At 40.3% G+C, this 25,969-nt stretch overlaps 1 protein-coding gene across 2 annotated transcripts in view; it reads right to left on the bottom strand.

Moving 5' to 3' along the window:
• GALNT5 (polypeptide N-acetylgalactosaminyltransferase 5) overlaps positions 1-25,969 on the bottom strand; it is a 60,689-nt gene that overhangs the window by 15,225 nt on the left and 19,495 nt on the right. For both annotated transcript variants that reach the window (XM_023217512.3, XM_023217513.3), the window contains 6 exons: positions 19,117-19,283; positions 17,423-17,542; positions 7,793-7,928; positions 7,075-7,194; positions 3,667-3,784; positions 2,317-2,640 (listed from right to left, as the gene is read on the bottom strand). In XM_023217512.3, coding sequence (XP_023073280.2) covers positions 2,317-2,640; positions 3,667-3,784; positions 7,075-7,194; positions 7,793-7,928; positions 17,423-17,542; positions 19,117-19,283 — 985 coding nt within the window. The remainder of the gene's footprint in view (positions 1-2,316; positions 2,641-3,666; positions 3,785-7,074; positions 7,195-7,792; positions 7,929-17,422; positions 17,543-19,116; positions 19,284-25,969) is intronic.

Below are 25,969 nucleotides of genomic sequence, written 5' to 3'. Positions count from 1 at the left end.
TGTCGTTTCAATAAGAAAATATTTCTTCTTATTACAAAAAACACGAACTTTCACTGGATTTAAATTCCTACATGTGGAGGTTGAAAAAAGGGAAACAGCGCTATAGACTGTTTGCCAGCAGTTTAATCCAGTGTAAAAATACATTATTGGTGAGATTATTAGCTTCAAATATTGTTGGTTCAATAAGAAAGTATTTGTTCTTATTACAAAACACAAAACTTTCACTGGATTTAAATACCTACGTGTGAAGGGTGAAAGAAGGGAAACGGAGCAAGATACAAAAAGAAGTTGTGGAGTTTATTTTCTTGGAAATTTCCAAGATTATCTATTTAAAATAATGATCTACTTAATATGCTCCAAATTACCTGGAGAAAGGTCCTAATTTTTTAAAAATGGTAATAACGCTCCCTGCTGGTTGCTTCAGAAGGGAGCAAACTACATCTTCACGAAATTTGTTTAAGGAAACAACAAAGGAAAATAGAAGGAATTTGTTAAAATCAGTTTTTAAAGTACTTGCTGCATTTTGATATGTTATAGCGGAGGCATCAGCAGAAGGCTGTTTCATTAGGAGAGCTCTTGAGAAATTTCGTAGGAACTCACAAGTTAGCCTAACAGTGGAGCCAAAACGTAGTTTTCTAGTGCCCTCTGGTGGTTAAAGTTAAGTATTACTCTTACTGAGATTGTGCTGTTGGAATGGGAAAAATTACAATAGTGGGAATTCTTTTTTTTTTTTTTCTGCTCAAGGGTTGAAATTAAAAATTGTAAGTTTATTTTACAGTTATATTTGACATGTTGTCATTTGAACATTGTGTATATAAATCCAAAATGTCTGATAAGTTACCAGGTTGAGCCACCTAAATTAGCTGCCATTCTATTTGGACCTATAAAAATGGCAATTTTATAATACAGTACATTACCTAAAAACAGGTCGCATATACTTATTTATCAGTTGAATTTTGTAAAAAACAGAACCATTTTTTAAGACTAGTTTTCTGTCTTTCATAGCTTTCCTGGATTTCCCTAATACTTTCAAGGGGAGTATTATAATAAGTTTTTGCTATCAGAAGAATTTCCAGATAGAAAGCATGGTATAACCCACTCTCTAGAAGAACTGAAAAAATTTGGCCTAAAAAGGCAGGATAACTAATGGTCACATTTTAAAATAATTTCTTGGATGAAGAAAAAGGAAGCTGAAATAAAACAAAAACACTGGGGATAGTTATAAGTCAAATTAAATTGGAAATAAAAGATTAGAAATAAGCATGAATGGCGAAGAACCCCAGCTGAAGGCTTGGCTAATCATATTTAAACCCACGTGTCTTACCATCCTCTTCAAATGCAGCTTCACTCCTAGAATGGGTTTGAAATGGCTTTTCCCCAGCTTTTCCTCTTCCTTGATATTTTCTTAGTCTTGTACTCTGGCCACCTTATCTGGCTTAGCTTCTTCCCTTTGTATACCATCTCTCATGTCCTGGAATGTTATCTGCTATTCTCTGATATTTTGTGTTATTTTAAGTCCCTCTTTGAAATCTTTACAAATCCTAATTAAATCTTATCACCCCCTTGCTTAACTCTGCTCAGTAACTTCCCACTACTTTCAGAAGAAAGAAGGAAGCAAGGAAGGAAAGACAGAAGAAAGAAAATCCTTACTTTGGTTACAAGGACCTGTGTGATCTGGCTCCTTCCTTCCTCTTCACCTTCATCTGGTGCCATTCTTCCCTCCTTCACACCCTGACAACAACATTCGTCTTCTTTCCAGTGCTTGGATGGAGAACACTCACTTGTCTGAGGGCTTTACATGACCTTCACCCTCTGCCTAGCACTCTTCTTTGGAGTTTTGCTGACTGACACTTAGTGTTTTCGGCCTGAGTTACAAAGTCTCCTTCTCAGAGAGGATTTCTCGACCACTCTAACTGAGAATTCATCAATTGTGGCCTGCTCCCTAAATGAAGGCTTTTATATTTTGTATTTACACTTGACTTGCTTATTTGTTTATAATCTTTCTTCCCTACCCAAATTAAGCTCCACGAGGAAGGGATCAAGTCTGCTTCATTCATCGCCCTGTAATCCAAGTCTGAAATACTCCCAGATCTATGGATACTCAATAGTTATCTGTTGAGTTAATCAATGAACATGACCACTTGGTAGCCTTCCTTAAGTTTACCTATATTTAATTCTCAGCTATGCTTTGTCTCATCTATGCTCATACTTGATGTTTATTTATGATGTAATTATTCATTCTTTCCACACATTTTTGAAAGAGATTTTGTGTTTTGTTTTTATGGAGTGAGATTTTAAATTGTCACTTGAACTTACCACACCACTAGCTCTGACAATGGGAGCCTTTAAGTCAGGAAAGACGTTCTCCAAGTACCATTTGAAACTTTTGCACTTCAGTTTCTTTCGCAGCTCCCTTTGCTGGGTGAGGTTGCCAACATCTAGCCCTTGGTCAATGAGGTGGTCTCCATGGCCATAGAACAGCTCCTTATACTCATCCAACCAGACCTCAGCAACCCGCACCAAGTTCCGCTCTACTGTCTTCATCCGGTCTTTGGGGAAGGAATACGGATTGTCATTTCTGAATATATGGCCCACTCGGGAGCAGGGAATGATCTCAATTTCACCACCACACATCCACACCTGGAAGAATTTGATGGTAAGCATCAATTATCAAATGATTATCCACAAATCATGGGCACTTAACAATGACAAGAAACCACCTGGCTGGCGACCTTGTTTCCCCCTACCTGAAGTAATACTCAACTTCAAAAACACTTTTGCAATAGAAAATCAAACTCAACAGGCTTATTTAATTTTGTGTATTGCTGTGGATCATTTTAGGATTAGTGAAATGTAGTTTTTTCATTTCCTAACCTGCAATGTAAGTTTTTTTTTTTTTTTATTGGTAAATAAATCTTCACAGAATCCCATTTTGCAAAATATGAGTTCTTGTTTTGGTTGAATCAGGGAAAGAAGTGTAGATGTCCATTTGTTCACATTCCCCTACTCTTATTTTGGGAAGAACCAAAAGGCTTGTGGTACACAACTCAAAACCATTTTTCTTGATCAGCAGCGCCAAAATTATACCCTTTTACCTACATACAGAACACCCACCCAATAGGAAAGCAATTACTTTTTGGACACTCTCTACTACTGCTGTTGCCAAGGCTTTCTCAGAAGTTAATTGGTGATTGTATAATAGATGGTATAATGTATCCAAAGGAGCTGTACTATGAGCACACCTGACCTGTCGGTGACCTGCTTTAGAGGTATTTTTATGGCCTTCTGTCATTTGTGTTCTCCAAGATGATCCAATACAGATTGAGTCTATTCCTTCCAACATACTAGACAGATGTCCCAGAAGAGTTATTCTGTATCACCTATGACTCCCACAGCATTTACTCTGAGTGGCAGAAAGTAATTTCCCCCATATTTACAAGCAGAAATGGTGTTGTGAAAGACTAGGGAATGCTAATAAATTTCACGACAGCAATTGATTCCTCCAAATTCAATCTGAGATATGAAAAAATTAATCCAGAGACCCTAAAATTTCTGTGAAATTTTCTCTTAGTGGCAGTCACGTATCTGATTATAGTAGTAAAATCAAACCATTTAAATTGATTAACTCATTATTGTAAAGAAAATTTGGGAAACACCTGGTAATACCTTGAATGAGAGCTCCATATTTTCCCCACCCCAAACATCAAGGCCAGGGTCGTATGTTCCAAGTTCAAAAAAGTAACTTTTGTCAATAGAAAATAATCCACCAGCCATGACAGGGCACCTACAAAAAGAAAAGTTTGTTTTTTAAACTTGCATTTCATGAAAGTTCGACTTTTAGAGTTGGTCCTCTGTACATTTGTATTGGAGGTAGAAGGCTTTTCAGAATGGCTATCTGATGCAGGGAAGCCCTGGGACGGAGTCACACATAGGGCTTAAGTGATGCCATCCCTCAATCATTGTGGCAGAGCTTGATTAGGTTCAGCAAAGATGCATCCTGGAACTAGTATTATTTGCCCTTTATACTGTGACACAAACTGTCCAGGAATGTTATTTTTAACACTTATTCAGGGCTAAGGGAGTATCAGGCACTATTGTAAGTATTGTATACATACCAGCCCAGACTTCACAAAAAATCTTGTGAGTGTGTATGATTATTAAGAATCTGCAACACTGGGCCGAGCGCGGTGGCTCAAGCCTGTAATTCCAGCACTTTGGGAGGCTGAGACGGGTGGATCACGAAGTCAGGAAATCGAGACCATTCTGGCTGACACGGTGAAACCCCGTCTCTACTAAAAAATACAAAAAACTAGCCCGGCGAGGTGGCGGGCGCCTGTAGTCCCAGCTATTCGGGAGGCTGAGGCAGGAGAATGGCGTAAACCCGGGAGGCGGAGCTTGCAGTGAGCTGAGATCCGGCCACTGCACTCCAGCCTGGGCGACAGAGCGAGACTCCGTCTCAAAAAAAAAAAAAAAAAAAAAAAAAAAAGAATCTGCAACACTGGATGTGAGGGCGATCTGGCTGTGACATCTGTCACCCCATTGATTGCCAGGATTGATTCGGCTGATCCGGCTGGCTAGGCGGGTGTCCCCTTCCTCCCTCACTTCTCCGTGTGCGTCCCTCCCGGAAGCTGCGCTCTCTGTGGAAGAGGACGACCATCCCCGACAGAGGAGGGCGGGTCTTCGCTCAAGGGTATATGAGCAGCTGCGCACTCTGCTAGAACCTCCAAGCAGGCTCTCAGGAATCGGCAACACGGAGAAGGTAAGAAACTTTCCCAAGGACAGTTGACACCTTGGGTTTGCTCTGGGCGGTCTGAGGGGACGCTGTGCTACTCACTCCACTGTACTGCCTCTCAGCGGTTACCGGAAGGAAGGCCGTGAGTGTGAGTTATCCAGGTTCTGGGTATTTTGAACAAAGACTTGAACAAAACACTAACAAAGGAACGAAACACATGAACCAAACAGCACAAGCAGGGATTTATTAAAGCGAGAAAGCGCTCCACAGGGTGGGAGTGGGCCGGAGCAAACGGGTTACAAAGTTTTCTGAGTTTCGAGTACTCCTTTCGAGGTCCCTATCGGCTGCCCCTTATCTGGATGAAGGATTTGGTTGGCTAATGAAAGGCTGAGGTGAATCGGCGCCCTAAGCAGATGAAGGGAAGGTCCCTGCTTGGCCAGTCCAAGGCACCCTCTCTTTCCGTCTGAGACGTGGTAGAAGGGGAGGGCTGTAGGGAGAGTAGCCTTTGATCCTTTATTACTCGGGTGTGGGGAAATGGAATTTTCCTTCTGGTTTAGCTTTAGGAGGTAGGTGTTAATTGGCCTTCGATCCCCTGCCCCTAGACCCAGGTGTTTTCCTTTTAATCCGGCTTTGGGAAGTCAGCAGGAATTGGTCTTAGATTCCCTGCCCCCCAGACCTTGGTGTTTTTCCTTGATTCGACTTCAAGAAGTTGGCATGAATTGGCCTCAAGGTTCTTGGCTCCAGACCCTATTCTCCTGCCTCACAACCACACACAAACTTTACCGACAGCATGTTATATGGCAAGCACCTTTCAAAGCACTTTATGTATTATCTGATTCAGTTCTTAAAACAATGTAAGCAGCAGCTACTTTCATGAGTCTTCATGTAAAAATGAGGAAACAGAGGCTCAAGATGATAAGTAGCCTTTTCAAGCTCATACCACTTCTCAGCAGTAGAGTGGAGATTCAAACTGTCTCCAGAGCCTTCACTAATAATATTGATCATGGAGAATAGAAACTACATTTTAGGCCGCAGTTAGCAAAGACTCAATCACTTCCTATGGTGGTCACCACTCAGCCAGCTGAAGTAGTTTCTGTAGAGAGTCTGCTCTGTGCTTAGTGTATACAGTGATCTCAAGGGGGAGGTAATACCTGTCCCACACCTCTGCCTCTGCCACCATTTATGTTCATGTTCTTTCTGCACTCCAATTTTCCTACTAGTCTATCCAGAATACATTCTCTTCCTAACATTATGTTGAATGTAGTCTCAACTCACCCACTGTATTGGCCCTCAACATGAGAGTTTGGAAAAAGCAGAGGCTCTTTAGGTGTAGGTTCAGAGTAAGAGTGTTAAATCCAGGTAGTTCTGGGTTTGAGTCTCAAATTCTTCTTTCATTAACTGTGTATCTCTGGGAAAATTACTTAATGCTTTTAAGTCTCAATTTCCTCATCTCTTTAAGGTGAATACTTCCACCTGCCTCCTAGAGTTAGGAAGAGAGATAGGTGCCTGGCACAGAGTGCTTAATAAATGGTAGAACCTTCACTCTTTGCTTGGTGGAACAATTCTGAAGGTATCACACCTGGCAAGGAAGGTGGTATGACTGATTGAGGGGTAAGTTTGGGGAAAACATGCTTCAATGCACAGTCTGGGCTTGGCTTTCTCTTGGGGCTGGCTTGCTTGTGTCTGCTTAAGTGGTCGCTACAACAGGGGAAATTTAAGCTCCCTGCTGCTCTTTCTGTGGCTGGCTGAATGCTTGTTCTGCAGGCCTAGATTCTGAAGAAGTAATGGGAAGCCTCCACTTCAGCTTCAGGTCTAAGCTGTGTTCTTTAATGCAGTTTCTCGGGAATAAAAGCCCAAACTTGAATTCATATCCAGCTTCTGAATCGATTTTTAAATTTATTCATAGAATTTGGCACTTTTCTCGTGGAGGGGGTAGGATTAGTCTGTAAAAGAAAATCCTAACCATTGCTATCATTAGCATGATATTTTATTGCTATTATTTACTTTTAATTTGCACTTATGTTTACTTTAATATTACATGTGTTTATATAGTATGTATGCAGCACATTTTGCTAGTTTGTGTTTCTTAGGTTGCAAATCCTAGGGGACAGGATAGCATTATTGAATATTTGTGTGTTCAGCCCTGAGTAAGGTACGAATGACCAGTGAAGAATTAGTTTTGGGAACAAATTTCTCAGGAATATTGTGTTTGCTTTGGTAATCTATTGGCTAGAACTGTGATTCTTAATGTTCTATAGAATAATAAGCTGTTTTGTAGAATTTTTTATGCTTCTACCAAAAGATATATGACTGCTTTCTAGTCTTAAATTTCACACACTTACCTTATTGCATCAGTTTCTTTAATTCTGTTTTTTGCAATGACATCTGGAGGAATTGTTCTCCAACCAAAGTTCATGGGCCACACAAAGATGCCTCTTTGAAAGTTGTCCACTGTCATGTAACTAATCCAGGAAGAAAAAAACCGAAGTGTTATCTGGGATTATAAAAATCTTTATGTACTTTATCAATTTGGTTTCACGACATAGTCAAATGAATTAAACAAGTGCTTATGATGATTTTAGAGCACCACCTTTTAATAATAGTTCAAGAACATTTACAAGTACAATTTGCTTTAGTAACTAATTGGCTTGATTATTTGTACTTAACTTATACTTTTATTTTAACACTATTCTGGCCAGTTTTGAAGGAAAAAAAGTACAAGGGCAACTTAGAAGCACATACACGTTTCCCACAGAAATAAGAACTAAACTTGAGGTAAATAAATATTTGTGGGTTCAGCTAAATATAAAGGGGAAAAAACAGATAATGAGTATTAGGATTTATTGTTATTTAGAGTTAAGAATTTGTAGTGACCAGATAGATTATTGCATCAGCAGATTCTGATCCCAAGATATCGACCATGCTTTTCCATTTATTTAAGTAAACTGTGTATGTTTTAGATTTTCAAAAAACACACATATTGGGCATATACTCAGCACTTTCTGCTGCTTGTGTTTAAAGATGTGCTTAGAAGTATCTTGTGGAATGTGTCAATATTACCTCATATCCTTATCATTGATGACTTCGATTACTGGACAGGCCACTTTCTTTCTACTTAAATACACTCTTTCCAGAAGAGGTTCCAACCAACCAACGTTACATTCCACATGAGAATCTAAAAATGTCAACACATCACCTAGAGAGCCAAAAACACAAAAATCTTTGAAAATACAATATATTGAATGTGTGTACTTCATGTTCAAATGTATTGATGATTGCTCCAGAAATGTCAGAAATGTGGCTGTAAATGCAGTAATCTTTTTTTTTTTTCTGAATTCGTGGTCAGCATAATTTCATTTCATACTGAAATGAGAGAAACTTTGCTCCTAGGAGTCCTGTGGTGCAAACATAATTTATGTTTGGAAAAAATTGGTAAGCCATTTAGAATGGGTAAAAGAATCTGAAAAGAATACTTGGTATTAAAGGTAGTTGCTGAAGTCCCCTCTAAGAGAGTGTGCCCATTAACGCTGGGGATGCAGGATTTGGGACTTTGTTTTTAAGAAGCAGAGAGACTGAGATGACAAGTTTGTCCTTAGGAATGATGAAGAGGAAAAATTACTTCACACAATAGGGATGAAAGAAATTAAAATGGATGAACCGGCAAGGCTAGGAGGTACTGGAAAAGAGTTATAGGAGACGGGAGTGGGGGATGGGAGGTTGCTGATTAATGGCTATGGAGTTTTATTTGCAAGGTAAAAAGAGTCATGTAGACTGCACATCAATGTGAACGTATGTAACACTATGGGCCTGTACACTTAAAAATGGTTAAGATGGTCCATTTTTATATTCTATGTATTTTACACAATTTTTAAAAAGACTTAAGAGGAAGAAAAAAAAAAATAAAAGGAAAAGAAAGTTGGAGACCAGAAGTAGTATTAAGAACTCTTTTTTTCCCTGTTAGTTGTGTGAAGTAACACTCTTTCCCTCCCCAGTGAAACCTCAGTAGCATCTACATTGCTCCAGAGGATCTTATACAAGTGAAGTACGTGTATGTGTGTGTGTGGTGTGATGTGTGTGTGAGAGAGTGTAACAATCTAGGAAATAAACTCCTGGTCCAGATCCTATGTGTGATCTTTCAGGCCCAACCACAGGTAAAACAAAGGCTCTACCTAGTGGGGCTCATGGGGGAAACCTGCTTTCTCACTCAGACTTGGTGCCCAGCCAGTGTGTTGAAGTCTCTAAAGGGAGTTGTGGTCCAGGACTCAGACCCTCCACTCGGCTGCAGGACTTGCTCTTCTGCCTGTCTGCATTCCTAACCCAGGTGCCTCCATTCAGGCCAAAACCTCTGCCAGGACCACTTTATTGGAGAGGGAATGGGTCTCGAAGACACTTTGCTCAACTCGGACTCACTATTCAGTGCTTTCCCACTCCTAGCCTTTCCCTTTCTTACTCTGGATCCCAGGGCTACATAACAGAAGGACCCTTTTGTGCTGGGTTCCTTGGGCAGGCAGTGAGCTGCCCCTCTTGTCTGCTCTGCTCTGACCCACCACTCAGCAACATGCCAGGGGGAAAAATGAAACCCAGGAGGAGCCAATGCCTTCTCCTCTTCAGCCTCCTGCTGATACTGTTGCAGTAAGGGATTAAGGCTTGACTACTGCTTTCATTTTGGTTTATCATTTTGATTGACTACTTTGATACCTGGATGCTCAGCTCAGCTCTTGACATACCTGTAAGAACAACCATCATCTAAGTGCTTGTTCTATGCCAGCCTCCGTTCTAAACATTCTTCATGGATGTTTTATGTCATCCTTACAACAACCCTGCAGTATAGAACTAATTTTTATTCCCACTTAAGAGACAAGGAAACTAAAGAACAAAGACCTTAGGTAACTTTTCTATGGTTGCACAGCTAACAAGCAGCAATGTGATATTAGAAAACAAGTAGCTCATTCCATAGATTATGTTCCTTAAAAATTGCTAGAAGGAGGCAGAGCTTTGGGTATGGGAAGGCTTAGAGAACAAAATGAGGACAGTTATCTAGATGATAGATCATTATCACTGAAATCTGCAAACTACCTCTCAATTAATGGAATTTAGCATCATATTAATTACTTGGTTAACAATGGCATTTTTGCATCAGGGTAAGGTATTGGTGTGGAGTGTTCTTGAGGAGTCTGTTTAGTGAAACCGTCTGTGAGAGGCAACTCCCCCACCATGTAGTCTTCTGTTCTTGGAGATAGCAGTTTCATCTCCTGACCAGGCTGGAAGGGTCCTATTTTCAGGGCATTAATGCTTGTTTGACAATGACAGGGTATTGTCCCCTGCATGGTCTGAATGTATGTGTCAATCCAAAATTCACATTTTGAAACCTAACCCTAAGGTGATAGTATTAGAAGGTGGGGCCTTTGTGATATTAGGAGGGTGGAGCCTTCTTAAGTAGGATTAGTGCCCATATGAAAGAGGCTGGAGAGTGTTTGTGAGCCACTTTTGCCCTTCCACCATGTAAGGTCACAGCAACAAGGTGCCACCTTTGAAGCAGACAGTAGGGTGTCACTAGACACCAAATCTGCTAGTGCCTTCATCTTGAACTTCCCAGCCTCCAAAACTGTGATCAATAAATACATGCTATTTATAAATTATCTAGTGTAAGGTATTTTGTTATAGCAGCCCAAAAGGACTAAGCCATCTCCTAAGGGTGTCCTTTGGGGATGGCACCTTTGGGACAACCCTCTCCCTGGTCATGGGAAGACTCACAGGGTCATGTAGGTGTATGAAGCATGGGCTACTAAAGTCCACTTGGCTAGTGGTATACAATGTGGTAAAAAAAGATTCCTGGCCGGGCGTGGTGGCTCATGTCTGTAATCTCAGCACTTTGGGTGGCTGAGGTGGTAGGATCATGAGGCTGAGAGATCAAGGCCATCCTGGCCAACATGGTGAAACCCCATCTCTACTAAAAATGTAAAAATCAGTTGGGTGTGTGTGTGCGCCTGTAGCCCTAGCTATTCAGGAGGCTGGGGCAGGAAAATCACTTGAACCTGGGAGGTGGAGGTTGCAGTGAGCAGAGATCGCGGCACTGCACTCTATCGTGGTGACACAGTGAGACTCCGTCTCAAAAAAAAACAAAAACAAAAAATAAGATTTCTACTTGTGGTCCATTCAGACCTAGAGCTTAAAGAGCAGTGTTTACTACACCACCTGTCCCTATCCCCATAGCAGCCTTATGAAGTCAAAGGGGCCTGGATTATCTTTCTCAGTCCCCAGTGGCAGCAGGATGGGTCCCCAAACCTACATTCACTTCCCACCTGGCCCAGATCCCTATGAAAATTCTCATTCATTTGCTGCCAGGACCTAAGGGAAGCAGCATCTGCTCAAAACATAGTCTGGAATTTTATATTGTTTTATTTTGGGGAAGAGGAGAATCCTCCCATGCATGCATGCTATTGCTCTACTTTCAGACATTTTGTTTTAAAATAAGATCTTAGGACTATGTTAGGTGAGAAAACAGGGAGCTTTCTGTGTAGCTGACTCTTGGTGGGATTTGTGATTGGCGTGGTTATTGTCTATGGACATTGTACACACTGTTCCTGATTTGGAGAGGCTGAGAAGCACAGTGAACTAAGCATAGCATTAAAGTTACATACAACAGCCTTCAATCCGAGCTCTGCTTTTCCTAGCCAGTTTAGATAAGTTACTTAACCTTTTTGAGCTTTGCCCTGTGAAGATATTTCTAAGATCTACCTGATACCTAAATTCTTTAAAAATGGCTAGTATAATTTACAGTCAGAATAATCAACCCAATCACTTAAAATTTTTAAATTGACACATAATAATTGTATATATTTATGGGGTACATAGTGATATTTGATACATAAAATGTGTAGTGATCAAATCAGGGTAATTAGCATATCAATCACCTCAAACATTTATCATTTATCTGTATTGGGAACATTCAAAATCTTCTCTGATAGCTACTTGAAAACATATAATAAACTATTGTTAACTACAGTGACCCTATAGTGCTATAGAGCACTAGATTTGGAAAGGGTAGGGGAGAGGGGATATAGGGAGAGGTTGGTTAAAGAATATAAAATTTTAGTCCAATCTTGATTGCTACCTGGTAGGATTTTCTTTTTTCTAAGGATAGGTCACAATAATACTGGATTGTTTACAGATGGGTTTCATTTGTAGCTTAAAAATTTGGAGGGTGGGGGGCAACACAAAACTGTTCAATGTGCCAAACAATTTTGGGTCCTTGTTGAGCATGGACCCCCACTTATATCCAGTGTACCAGCCTGGAATATTGCTGCAGAACCAGTTAATGCTGGATGGTTATGTCAAGGGTTCCTCGAGAGATGTTGGCTTGACATGCCATTTAATTTTACATAATGCCTCCTAAGTAATGCTAAGGAAACAATTTTTACCTGCAGCAGATACAAGTTATAAAAGTTTGCGGAAAGATGTCTACTGTTGCTTTTTAGGAGAGGAGTTTGCTAGGAGTTAGATGTCACCTGTCCAGTTACTTAAAGTTAGCCAAGTGATTATTTAGAATGCTCATAGAAATGTCAGGAATTTTGCTAAACGCCATGTCATGAAGGAAATGAAAACCTAATATTTACTTCGACTCTCTACTACCTGACTGTAACTCCTCTTGGCAGGGCAGTAAATCACTTGGTCTGTTCCATACTAGGAAGGAATGTGGGTGATCTACTTGTTCCCTGATATCTCATTTACTGCATCTTTTTAATTCTGTTGGCTTCATATAGTGAGCAATTCTTAGAGATCCATTGCCCCGGCCTACCTGTTAAATTTTGAAATCCTACTTGGGCCTCTCAACCTCCTTATTCACAGCAAGCAACTGACTGGACCTAATCTTTTTGCCTGAAATAGATTCAGATGAAGAAATAACATGCCCTGGAAACGGAATGCATAGTAGACATCGCTAACGGTAAGGCAGATCAGTGCTTGGACCCTTATTATTTTGCAGATGATTGCAGACTTTCAGAGAGCCTCTTGCAGACCTTCAGAGAGCCTCGTAATACCATGGGACCAAAATAGACCATCTGACTTCTATTTTTGCATGTCTTTGGATCTCTGGATCTCACCCTTGCCTGTTAATTCCCTTTTGAGTCCTAAAGGGCAAATCTTTAGGGAACAGTTGTGCCAAGGCCTGTCAGATTCTGGACTCAGATTCTTATCTTTAAACTCCTTGTTTGGTGAGGCATCCTACAGAAAATTTTTGTCTGCTGTCTTTGCTGACCTCTAATTTACAGGAACTCTTCAGGAGGCCCTTAGTCTCTTACTTATCTCTACTCTTGAGAGCTATGGCACACCCAGGGGAGTTTGAGAGGACCCACCCTGCCTGCCATCTCTGCTCAATGCCAGTCTCTGAATTACATTCTCTGCTAAAACTGATCCTGCATTGCCTTGAATTCTCCACAGGGGACAGGTGTACTTCCTGGCATTGGATGCATCCCTAGGCAAGGATACATCAAGACACACCTTTCTTCTTTCCAAACTCTCAGGTACCCAAGCTCCACTAATGCTGCTCAAAGTGTAGGTCACAGACCCTGCTGTCTACAGGGAGATAGCAATAGAAATTGAGAACAAATATTTTGAAACTTTATAGCAATTTGCCAAATTTATAAATTTATTATTTACTCTTTTTATATACATGTAGATACATATGCGCATATATATATTTTATATATATATATATATATTTTTTTTTTTTTTTTTGAGACAGAGTTTTGCTCTTGTTGCCCAGGCTAGAGTGCAGTGGTGTGATATCACCTCACTGCAACCTCCACCTCCCGGGTTCAAAAGATTCTCCACCTTAGCCTCCTGAGTAGCTGGGATTACAGGCACCCACCACCACTCCTGACTAATTTTTTATATTTTTAGTAGAGACAGGGTTTTGCCATGTTGGGTAGGTTGGTCTCGAACTCCTGACTTCAGGTGATCTGCCTGCCTCAGCCTCCCAAAGTGCTGGGATTACAGGTGTGAGCCACTGCACCCAGCCGTATATATTTTATATATAATAAAAATGGGTTTGTGTTTTATATATCTACTTTCCTTTTTGAGTAATTAATATTTGTTATAATTTACAAAGGGGTAGGTCAATAAAAAAATGGAAATTAGGGGAAAAAAGTCCTTTTCAGGTAGCTTGGGAAGCATCACTCTACTAGGCAGTGGCAAGCAATTAAGATACACCTAGCTGCGGTTTTTCAAACTGAGAGCTGTAGATCCTCTTAGTGAATCAATCACCAAATCAATTTATTGAGATTGGCCAGGATCTAAAAAATAAATAACACAGAAAAGAAGATATTAGAATCTATTCCACATGTTATTTAATAAAATGTCTACTGTAGTTATATGTGTGATTACACATGTAGTGAATTGTGATGAAAAATTTATTTCTACACAAGTCATCATCAAAATGGTTTGAAAGTTACTGAGCTAATATTCTCAAGGGTGTTAATGAATCTGAATTTACATTCAGATTTGCTAAATTCAAAGAAATTACTTTATGGATGTTACTGCAAACACTTGAGCAAGCAGTTGCAACTGCTTTAATCAAGTTCATAACACCCCTTCTAAGACACACCACCTATGTCGTCTAATAGTTTGGACTGTGTTGGAGGCCATTACTAGCATACTCTGTGCTCCATGCAGGCAGAGAGAACATTTTTAAATAAGTAATCCATATTTGGTTCTGTATTCTACTTTCTGCACATGAATATCTAATTTTCATCTCAAATTTATATGGACAAAATCAAAACTCAACTGCAATTCCAAATCTGCTCCTCCAATTTTGAGCCTACCACCCACCAAGCTGTTCAGATACCAGTCCTAGGGTTTGTTTCTGATTGCTTTCATTCTTATTCTCTTCACATCCTATCTGATGGCAAGTCCTATTCGTTCCATGTGCACAATCTATGATGAAGCTGACCATTTCTCCCATTTACCCTGGCATCTCCCTGGTACTTGGACAACTAAAATAGCCTCCTAACTGGCCTCCCTCCTTCCTTTTTCATCTTCCTAATATCCATTATCTACATAGTGGCCAGAATGAACTTTCAAAATGTACATCAGACAGTTTTGTTCCCATTTAACATTCTTCAATGGCTTCACCTTATACTGAGACTAATGCCTACAATCTTTAAGTGATGCACAAAACTTTAGAGACACTTGCTTTTTTCTTTCCCCACAAATGATTCTTTTATGACTCTCCCCATGGTCAGCACCCATGAGTCAAAATGAACTTATTTCTTTACCTTGAATATGCCAAGCTCATTTCTTCATTAGGACATTTGTACTTCTTGTTCCATTTGCTTGGGAATAGTCTTCACCCAGACCTCAGCTCAAAAGTTGCCTACTTAAACTAGTTCTTGAGTATCCTATTTGTACATCATTTATAGATAATTACTTTCCAAAAGAAATTAAGCATGGAATGCCATTAGATTTTTCTGAATGCAGTCTCTCATCAAGAATCTTAACTGTCACTGCAATGCCAATTTTGGTGTGAATGTATTTGTTGTTCACTTAAAATTTCCTCTACAAAGAGAAGACATTTGTTAGCAAACCAATGAAATGAGAAGAGCTTCAAATATGGGGTCCAGTTACGAGAAAATTAAACTCACGTAAGCAGATAATTTCCCATCAGAACATGCTTGAATTTAAGCTCGTGAAGAACTGTAAAAGCAGGGTGTACAGGACCAGAGTAGTGACTAAGTGTCTAGAGGCCTCAAGGTGTAGTAGATAAGAGGATGGCCTCCGGAGTCAGGATATTCAGGTGCCAGCTTTGGATTTACCACTGACTAGATGGGGGAGCTTGCATAAGGCACAGCCTCACTGCACCTCTATATTCTCATATGTAGAATGAGGATGTGATTGTACCCATCTCATAGAGTTATTGTGATGATTCAATCAGTTAATATATGAAGTATTCAGAATGGCACCTAGCATATAAGTCAGCTAGTATCACAGGGCACAGATCCTTCCTTAGAAACTTATGAGCGCGAACCCAAATGTTTGATGTTGTTTTTAGAATACTCATAAAATAGACTCACTCCTCATTCACTCACCAACACCTGCACACTAAATAAAGGAGAGGAAAAGAAGGTATATGGCCTTTGGGGAAGGCGGAAAGAACCTAGGAAGAACAGACATGGGTCAGAGAAGAGAGGGGTGAGGATTGTAGAATTAAAACTTTATGAAATCCTGAAATACTGATTGGTCAGGTCAAAAAGGCGCAGGCTTGAAGAAGCTCCTAGTGACCAAATTTGGGACAATTGGAGCACCAACAAGAATAATGGTGATATAATACACATTTAACTTCTAAGCCATAAATCCATATTGGTGAGGGGATGAGAGGGAGGGGAGAGGGAGATTGAGGGGGAAGGGAGGAAGAGTTAGAAAACAGGAGAGGGAGAGATAGAGATTTTTTTCCTTACACATGATTGCCAGCTAAATAAAAAAGAATGAATTATAGAAAAGCAATTTTTCAGTCCTCAGTGTAATCATTGATTTAAGCAAGGATCATCAATGGATACTAAAAACCATTGGGTAAAACATTGTAAGAAAAACAGAATATTCTCATGGGTTAATGTATCATTCCACAAATTACGTCTTACTCCCAAAGTAAAGATCTAGCTGTCAGCATCTTAACTAACTTCTCAAAGTTAGTATCAACAATACTGGTGATATTATGTTATATTATATACCTCTTGATGGGATGTATACCATTTCTATCACCTATGTAGTAGCATTCTATATAATATTTTCACTCCAAAAACATTTATCCTGCAGGTAACAAGAGGAAATCGAAAATTTCAGAACATGGTCAGTTGTACCAAACAAATGGCATGAACTTAAAATACACACACACACACACACACACACACACACAAATGTTTAAGCAAAGTGTGAGGAGTTGACTATTCTAGACTAAGAAGACCAAACTATCAAATGCAGGGTATGAAACTTAATTAGTTCCTGAATTAAAAAAAAATGTTTTGCGGCCTGTAATCCCAGCATTTTGGGAGGCTGAGGCAGGCGGATCACGATGTCAGGAGATCAAGACCATCCTAGTTAATGTGGTGAAACTCCATCTCCATTAAAAATACAAAAAATTAGCCAGGCATGGTGGCGGGTGCCTGTAGTCCCAGCTACTCCGGATGCTGAGGCAGGAGAATGGCCTGAACCTGGGAGGCGGAGCTTGCAGTGAGCTGAGATGGCGCCACTGCACTCCAGCCTGCACTCCAGCCTGGGCGTCAGAGCGAGACTCTGTCAAAAAAACAAAAAAACAAAAAAAATCCAAAAACAAAAACATTTTGGGAACAATGATAAAACTTGAAAAGAGCATATAGTAGGTATTATATTTAGTTATGAAAGCTGTGCTTATTTAAGAGAATGCTCCTGTTCTTCAGAGATGCTTACTGAGGTCCTTAGGGGTGCAGTATGATGATGTCTGTAACTTCTTTTTCAAAGGTTCAGGAAAAAAAAGTATATACAATAGGTGTCTACGTGTGTTTATGATAGAGCACATATTATAAAAACTTTAAAACTGATGGAACTAAGTGATGCATATATAGGCATCATTGTGCTGGTCTTTCACATTTTCTGTATGTTTGAGAAACATTTTAAATTAAAACAAAATGTAACACACACAAAAAATGAGTAGCTTCTTACCCGTTGCATTCTGTGCTCCTGCCAGCCTGGCCCTTATTAAGCCATGTCTCTCTTTGAGATGAAGAATCCGAACTTTTGGAAACTGGGACATGTATTTATCCAAATTATCTTTTAGGTACTCTATATCAGAGTAAAGATAAACCAGAAACACTTGAATTAGCTAAGTCTAGATAGTATCAGAAGTGCCTTCCCAAAGTCAAATGCCAAAAACTATGACATTACCATCATCACTGAATTTTATTCCTTGGGTCATAATTTTATTTTCTGATGTCATTTTCTTGGAAGGATTCTGTCTGGTTTCAATATTCAAAGCTGTCTGATTTTTCAAACCCCAAATCTTTGTTTTCACTGTTGCAAGGTGATATAGTGGCGGGAACACCTTTCTGAGCATTTGTCAAGGTGGGGGAAGATTTGCCTTAAAATAAGTGTAGCTCAGGCTCCTGCACAATTATGTTTCTACTCTCAGCCCCACCTCTTGCAAAAGCCCTTTCCATGACCCAAGGAAGAGGGTAAACAATGTGTGCAAATAAGACCCTTTCATTTCCTACTCTGACATCCCCTTCCATTACACCTTTTCTCTCTTATTAGATGGCTATGGAGGGATCCAGCTAAAGGAACAGTTTTCTGGGGGCTTTATGAGCCATGTTTATGTGACTTACAGTCACTTCTGTGTGTAATTAAGCTATTGACAGCTATCCTAGGTCAGAATGGCTTCCAGAAAACTTTCTAAGAAAGTTTTTCTTAGGACCCTGAAAACTGAATAAGCTTCAGGTCCCACAGAATTTGGACCTACCCCTCATGAAGTGACTCTTATCTACTTTCTAATTGGGTGCTATTTTTGTTTATGCTTTCAAGGCCACATTTTATGTTTTTCAGCCAAGTTTTCTCTGTCATCCCACAGTTTCTTGAGCTCAATGTGATTATGGTAGAAACTCTGAAGCTAAAGAAACTTCCCATGTTGCTGTGGTCACAGCTCAAGGCTAAGGCTTAGCTTAACGCTAAGTATATTAACATTGCCAAGTCTCTGCTATTTTCTAAACTTTTCTGAAAAATGGGTTCCATTTTGGAAATTTGTAATGTGGCTGTCAGACCACCTACATACATAAGTTATTTGACAACCCAAAGAGTGAGATTCTTCACTGTAATAAACAAAAATGAACGTAAAGGTGGATTCTTCTTTTGAACTTTGTTGGAATTACCTCATCTCTCTTGTCCTATTGGCAATTTGTCTTCTTAACACTTAACTGAACACATCATATGCCTTGCTCTCAAGGAAGAAGCCATAAGACCTCAATTTCTTTGCCTTCCATAAAGTCCAACTGTAACTCTAGTTATTACCAGTAGGCAAGGCCTCCCTTTAATTGTGATTCCATTAAAAGGGATTTATGCAATTACAGAGGACATCTAAACTCCAGTACTTCAAAGTACCCATCTCCAAGGAGCCGTAGTTAGAAGATCGTTCCAACATGGTAGGAGAGTTACAACTGAGACAACTAACTGAACAGAGCTCCAAATGACTTTTGATGTCCACACATGCTTAGACTTATGTCTCTGAGGCTCCACGTAAAACAATGCATTTGTACAATGTTTATGCTTCATCAAATTATCCTGTAATTTTGCCATCCAAACTGCCACCAAACTTTGCTTCCACCAAACTTTGACATTTCAAGAGACAGCCCAAGTAGTTTTCTTACCTTTGGTGCTGAAGTCATCTACCAGCAGAATCTCCTTGATGAGGTATGGAGGAGAGCGATTGAGGACACTGTGAACAGATCTCAGGAGAGTGGACCACACTTCATCCACAAAGCACATGATGACACTGGTGGTTGGGAGGTTATTGTGAACTAGCTGCTCTGTACATCTGGGTCGGAATATAAGCAGAGCACAAGAGATGTGCTAAGGAGATCCACAAGATAGTTTTAAAAGTCACAGAGTGTGATGGTGTGCATATACACACACAGCCTGTCATCGATCTGTCTGGTCTATCAATCATCTATTTATATATACCAATGATGATTTTATTATTTATCATGTGCCTTTTCTTGAGGAGGGGTACATGCAAAATAAAAAAGCAGAAGGATTACCTGTAACAGTGGTTGTTATAAAAGGACTTGAGATGCAAGACATGAGAATGTCCCATGGAGACATCACACTGCGGTGGAAAGGACATGGGCTTTACAGGTAGTTAGACTCTATTTTAAATCTCATGGCCAATATTTCTCAGGTCTTTAACCATTAATGCCTTCTTTAACTTCTCTAAGCCTCAGTTTCCTCATCTGCAGAATGAGGTAATAAATGGTTCTTATTCAATAGAGTTTTGTAGCCTAGTGATAATGTACATACAAAGCCTAGCAGGGTTCCTGGCACAGGAATTTATGAAATGGTAGTTACTGCTATCATTACTAGTTTATATGTTAGAAGATAGCATTCTGACTTATTTAATGTTCCCAAGTAGTTTATGATTGCCTTTCCAACTGGTCATCTGCCAAGTGCCACGGGATCTATTCTTTTCTCCCATTCTGCTTGTGTATGTACTTATGGCATAATATATATGTGCCAAATAATTAAACTCTTTTTAGCTTCCCTATCTGGGGCTCCCTTGCTGATACTCTGCTACAGAATAGCCACAGTTGAAAAACCATTTTGCTGGCATAGGAATGCAATCCAGGCTACAGTGGGAGTTAGTATTCAGGTGGGTTGCAACTGGCCTGGGTTTTTTCCCATGTCCTGCGGAATACACTGCCTCACTGCTGGCATTCTTTCACCCCCTGCCTGTGCCACTCTTCATAGGCAGTGTCCAGTGGAACCTCACAAAATGTATTTGCCATCTTACTAACACAGCTACTGTCAGTAATGTGATCATTAACGATGATGATCATAAACATTATAAGCATTCCATATTATTTCAATGTCGACCTCAAATTACCAGCATCTCTTTCCCTTTTTATTGGTGAATAATCAAAATCATGGAAAGACTAGTCCATGATTCTACTGTTAGTAAATGGCAGAGCTGGGATATGAACACTGATCCAGTCTGGCTCCAAAAGTAACCATTGAGGAAGCCTTAGATCCACAAGAATAGAAGGAGCTGGCAGTAGATGCAGCATTTTGTGAGAGCTGGCACTTCTGCCAAATAACATGGTTACACTTTACTTATTCCATAAATAAAAAATAGGTAAGAGCAAAAACCATAGTAAAGCAAATCACATTTGCATGGCACTCTAGTGTTGCCAGAGTGCTATTCTGTACATAATTGAATTCGGTCTTCATGACAACTGCTTGAAATACATATTATTATACACTTCTTCAAATAGAGCAAACTAAATCTTGGGAAGTTAAATGACTTACCCACATCATCCATCTAGAAAGGATATATAAGGAAATGTGAACAAATAATGTTTTCACTTTACTGCTGGTTTTTCTGTAGGAGAATAGGTTTTGGAAATAGATATGTGCTCAAATATCAGTTTTTCTAATTACGGATTTGGAACAGCTTTACTACTTCTTTGAACCTCAATGTGCCAACTACAAAGCTGAAATTAAACATGTACCTGTAAGATTACATATAAATATTATGTAAAGCTCATCTAATATATATCTGACACATAGGGAGTACTGAAGAAATGGTAGACAAATCCAGCTATGCTTCATAATATCAATGGTTTCCTAAATGGTTGTTTATCATAATAATTGACAAAGCCTTAGAAAACCATAAATATCCAATCCTCAGCCCCAGAAAATCAATGTACAAGGTTTGCAGAGGGCCCAAGAATCCATGTCTTAAAATACAAACAAATAAAACAAAATGCAAAGAAACCAACCAACCAACAAACAAAAGAACAACTCACAAATCATTGATTGGTGAGTTTAAGAACTTGAGCTCAAGATAAAGTTAATTTATTCTTATTATTTGAGGCTAATATTAAAAAAATAAATTGAGGGCTGATAGGGGCATGTCCTAAATGTTCAAGTGACACAGAATTAAAATAACACATTTTGATTCAGTATCTTGATGTAGTGATTAGGTATCTAATGCTAACTTAAAATAGCAGACTGTCTAAACTAATATTAGTCTACACAAAGGATCCATGCATTGGCATTTCTGAATAATATGAGAAGATATTCCTCTCTTCACTTAAGAGCTTTAGCAGTTTACTTTGGTTGCCATAACAAATTACTGAAAATTCTGCTTAACAGTTCCTTCCTGAATGTATCTATTCATTCAGGATTTTTTACTCTGAACAGAAAGAAGATAACAGTCTGCATCCTCAACATTTTGCTTGGTACTCTCCTCAGCTAAATATCCGAGTTCATCATTGGCAAGTTCTGCTAATTTTCACATGACTAAAGGACACAATTAAGCCAAGCTCACTGCCACTATGTAACACGGATCATTTTTCCTCCATTTCTCAATCATGTGCTCTGTATTTCCTTCTAAGCTTGTACCAGAAGTACTTACAATGCTCATATTTTTGCCAACATTCTGCTCAAGATAGCATACATATTTTCAAAGATGACTGATAGAAGCTTGCTTTCTTTCTGTTTTTTTCTGAAACAGAGTATTGCTCTATTGCCCAGGCTGGAGTGCAATGGCGCAATCTCAATAGAAGCTTTCTCTACTGTGCTGCTCACTTCCTTCTGAGCCCTCACCAACAGCATACTTGATATCCATATTTCTACCACCAGTGACTTCAGGGCATTCTAGGTTTTTTCTATGATGCTTCACAGAATTCTTCCAGCCTCTACCTATTACCTAATTCCTTGGTGTATTAGGCCATTTTTGTGTTGCTCTAAAGAAATCCACCTGGCCGGGTACCTGTAATCCCAGCAATTTGGGAGGCCGAGGCAGGTGGATCACTTGAGGTCAGGAGTTCGAGACCAGCGTGGCCAACATGGTGAAATCCAGTCTCTACTAAAAATACAAAAATTAGCTGGGCACGGTAGCAGGTGCCTGTAATCCCAGCTATTTGGGAGGCTGAGGCAGGGAGAATTGTTTGAATGCTGGAGGTGGAGGTTGTAGTGTGTAGTGAGCTGAGATCATACCACTGCACTCCAGCCTGGGTGACAGAGTGAGACTCCATCTATTAAAAAAAAAAAAAAAAAAAGAAAAGAAATACCTGAGACTAGCTAATTTACAAAGAAAAGAGGTTTAATTGGCTCACGGTTCTGCAGGCTGTACAGGAAGCATGGCTCTGGCATGTGCTCAGCTCCTGGTGAAGCCTCAGGGAGCTTTTACCCATGGCAGAAGACAAAGCAGGAGCAGGCATGTCACGTGACAGAGCAAGCAAGAGTCAGCAAGGTGAGGTCTCCCACCCTTTTAAACAACCAAATCTTGTGTGAACTGAAGGAGAACTCACATATCACCAAGGGGATGGCACTAAGTCATTCATTACAGATCTGCCTCTGTGATCCAGTACTTCCCACCAAGTCTCACCTCCAACACTGGAGGTCACATTTCAACATGAGATTTGAAGGGGACAAACATCCAAACCATATCACTTGGCTATTCCTTAGATGATACTTCTGTATTTTGGGGTATTTGTTATAGCAGCACCTCCCTCCCTGATACCAAATTTATATTAGTTTCTTCTGACTACCATGACAAATTACCACAAACTTGGTAACATATTCTGTCACATTTCTGGGGGCCAGAATTCTAAAACCAAGATGTCAATAGGGCCTCACTCCCTCCATAAGCTGTAGGGGAGATTCAGTTCCTTGCCTCTTTCAGTTTCTGCTGGCAGTCCTTCACTTGTTATGTCACTCAAATCTCTCTCCCTGTCCTCACATCACTTTCTCCTCTGTGTCTCTCTGGGTGAAACCTCTACCTGGCTCTCTTTTTTATAAAAGTGTTTATACATGTGATTTAGGGCATTTGGGGCCTATCTGGGTAATTCAGGGTAAATGTCTCCTCTCAAGATCCTTCATTACATCTCTTGCTTCAGAACGTAATATTTACTCTTTTTCCAGGTGAGGTAATAATCACAGGTTCTGACAATTAGGAAGTAAATATAGTTTTGGAGAACCATGTCTTTTAGACTGACACAAGGGCTTATTGAGTTAAGGCAAGAAATAGGCTGGGTGAGGTAGCTCATGCCTGTAATCCCAGCGCTTTGGGAGGCCAAGGCAGGTGGATCACTTGAGGTCAGGAGTTCAAGACCAGCCTGACCAACATGGAGAAACCCCATCTCTACTAAAAAATACAAAAAATTAAGGTCTGCTCCAAGATGGCCAAGTAGGAAGAGCTCCGGTCTGCAGCTCCCAGAGTGGTTGACACAGAAGACGAGTGATTTCTGCATTTCCAACTGAGGTACCTGGTTCATCTCACTGGGGCTGGTTGGACAGTGGGTGCAGCCCACGGAGGGTGAGCTGAAGCAGGGTGGAGCATTGCCTCACCTGGGAAGTGCAAGGAGTCTGGGGATTTCCCTCTCTTAGCCAAGGGAAGCTGTGACAGATTGTACCTGAAAAAATGGGACACTTCCGCCCAAATACTGTGCTTTTCCCACTGTCTTAGCAACTGGCAGACCAGGAGATTCTCTCCTGTGCCTGGCTCGGTGGGTCCCACACCCACGGAGCCTTGCTCACTGCTAGTGCAGCAGTATGAGATCAAACTGGGAGGCAGCAGCCTGGCTGGGGGAGGGACATCCACCATTGCTGAGGCTTGCGTAGGTAAACAAAAGCAGTGGGGAAGCTCAAACTGGGCAGAGCCCACTGCAGCTCAGCAAGGCCTACTGCCTCTGTAGACTCCACCTTTGTGAGCAGGGCATAGGTGAACAAAAGGCAGCAGACAACTTCTGCAGACTTAAACGTCCCTGTCTGACAGCTCTGAAAAGAGCAGTGGTTCTCCCAGCACAACATTTGAGCTCTGAAAACGGACAGACTGCCTCCTCAAGTGGGTCCCTGATCCCTGTATAGCCTAACTGGGAGACACCTCCCAGTAGGGGCTGACAGACACCTCATATAGGCAGGTGTCCCTCTGGGATGAAGCTTCCAGAGGAAGGATCAGGCAGCAATATTTGCTGTTCTGTAGCCTCCACTGTTGATACCCAGTCAAACAGGGTATGGAGTGGACCTCCAGCAAACTCCAACAGATCTGCAGCTGAGGGACCTGACTGTTAGAAGAAAAACTAACAAACAGAAAGGAATAGCATCAACATCAACAAAAAGGACATCTACACTAAAACCCCATCTGTAGGTCACCAACATCAAAGACTAAAGGTAGATAAAACCACAAAGATGGGGAGAAACCAGGGCAGAAAAGCTGAAAACTCTGAAAACCAGAGTGCCTCTTCTCCTCCAAAGGATTGTAGCTCCTTGCCAGCAATGGAACAAAGCTGGATGAAGAATGACTTGGACAAGTTGACAGAAGTAGGCTTCAGAAAGTCAGTAATAACAAACTTCACTGAGCTAAAGGAGCATGTTCAAACCCATCACAAGGAAGCGAAAAACCTTGAAGAAAGGCTAGATGAATGACTGACTAGAACAGTGTAGAGAAGACCTTAAATGACCTGATGGAGCTGAAAACCTGATGGGCAAGAGAACTTTGTGATGCATGCACAAGCTTCAATAGCCGATTCAATCAAGTGGAAGAAAGAGTATCAGTGATTGAATATCGAATGAATGAAATGAAGTGAGAAGAGAAGTTTAGAGAAAAAAGAGTAAAAAGAAATGAGTAAATCCTACAAGAAATATGGGACTATGTGAAAAGACCAAATCTGCATCTGACTGGTGTACCTGAAAGTGATGGGGGGAACGGAACCAAGTTGGAAAACACTCTTCAAGATATTATCCAGGAGAACGTCCCTAACCTAGCAAGGCAGGCCAACATTCAAATTCAGAAAATACAGATAACACCACAAAGATACTCCTTGAGAAGAGCAACCCCAAGATACATAATTGTCAGATTGACCAAGGTTGAAATGAAGGAGAAATGTTAAGGGCAGCCAGAGAGAAAGGTCGTGTTACCCACAAAGGGAAACTCATCAGACTAACAGTAGATTTTTTGGCAGAAACTCTACAAGCCAGAAGAGAGTGGGGTCCAATATTCAACATTCTGAAAGAAAAGAATTTTCAACCCAGAATTTCATATACAGCCAAACTAAGCTTCATGAGTGAAGGAGAAATGAAATCCTTTACAGACAAGCAAATGCTGAGAGATTTTGTCAACACCAGGCCTGCCTTACAAGAGCTCCTGAGGGACGCAATCAACATGGAAAGAAACAACCTATACCAGCCACTGCAAAGCAGGCCAAATTGTAAAGACCATTGATGCTATGAAGAAACTGCATCAATTAATGGGCAAAATAACCAGCTAACATCATAATGACAGGATCAAATTCAAACATAACAATATTAACCTTAAGTGTAAATGGGCTAAATGCCCCAGTGAAAATACACAGACTGGCAAATTGGATAGAGTCAAGACCCATCAGTGTGCTGTATTCAGGAGACCCATCTCATGTGCAGAGACACACATAGGCTCAAAATAAAGGGATGGAGGAAGATCTACCAAGCAAATGGAAAGCAAAAAAAAAAAAAAAAAAAAAA

Source organism: Piliocolobus tephrosceles, chromosome 11, assembly GCF_002776525.5.
Source record: "Piliocolobus tephrosceles isolate RC106 chromosome 11, ASM277652v3, whole genome shotgun sequence".
Lineage (NCBI taxonomy): Eukaryota > Metazoa > Chordata > Mammalia > Primates > Cercopithecidae > Piliocolobus > Piliocolobus tephrosceles.
The sequence above is the reverse complement of the archived record's forward strand: the minus strand, read 5'-3'. Positions and strand labels throughout refer to the sequence as shown.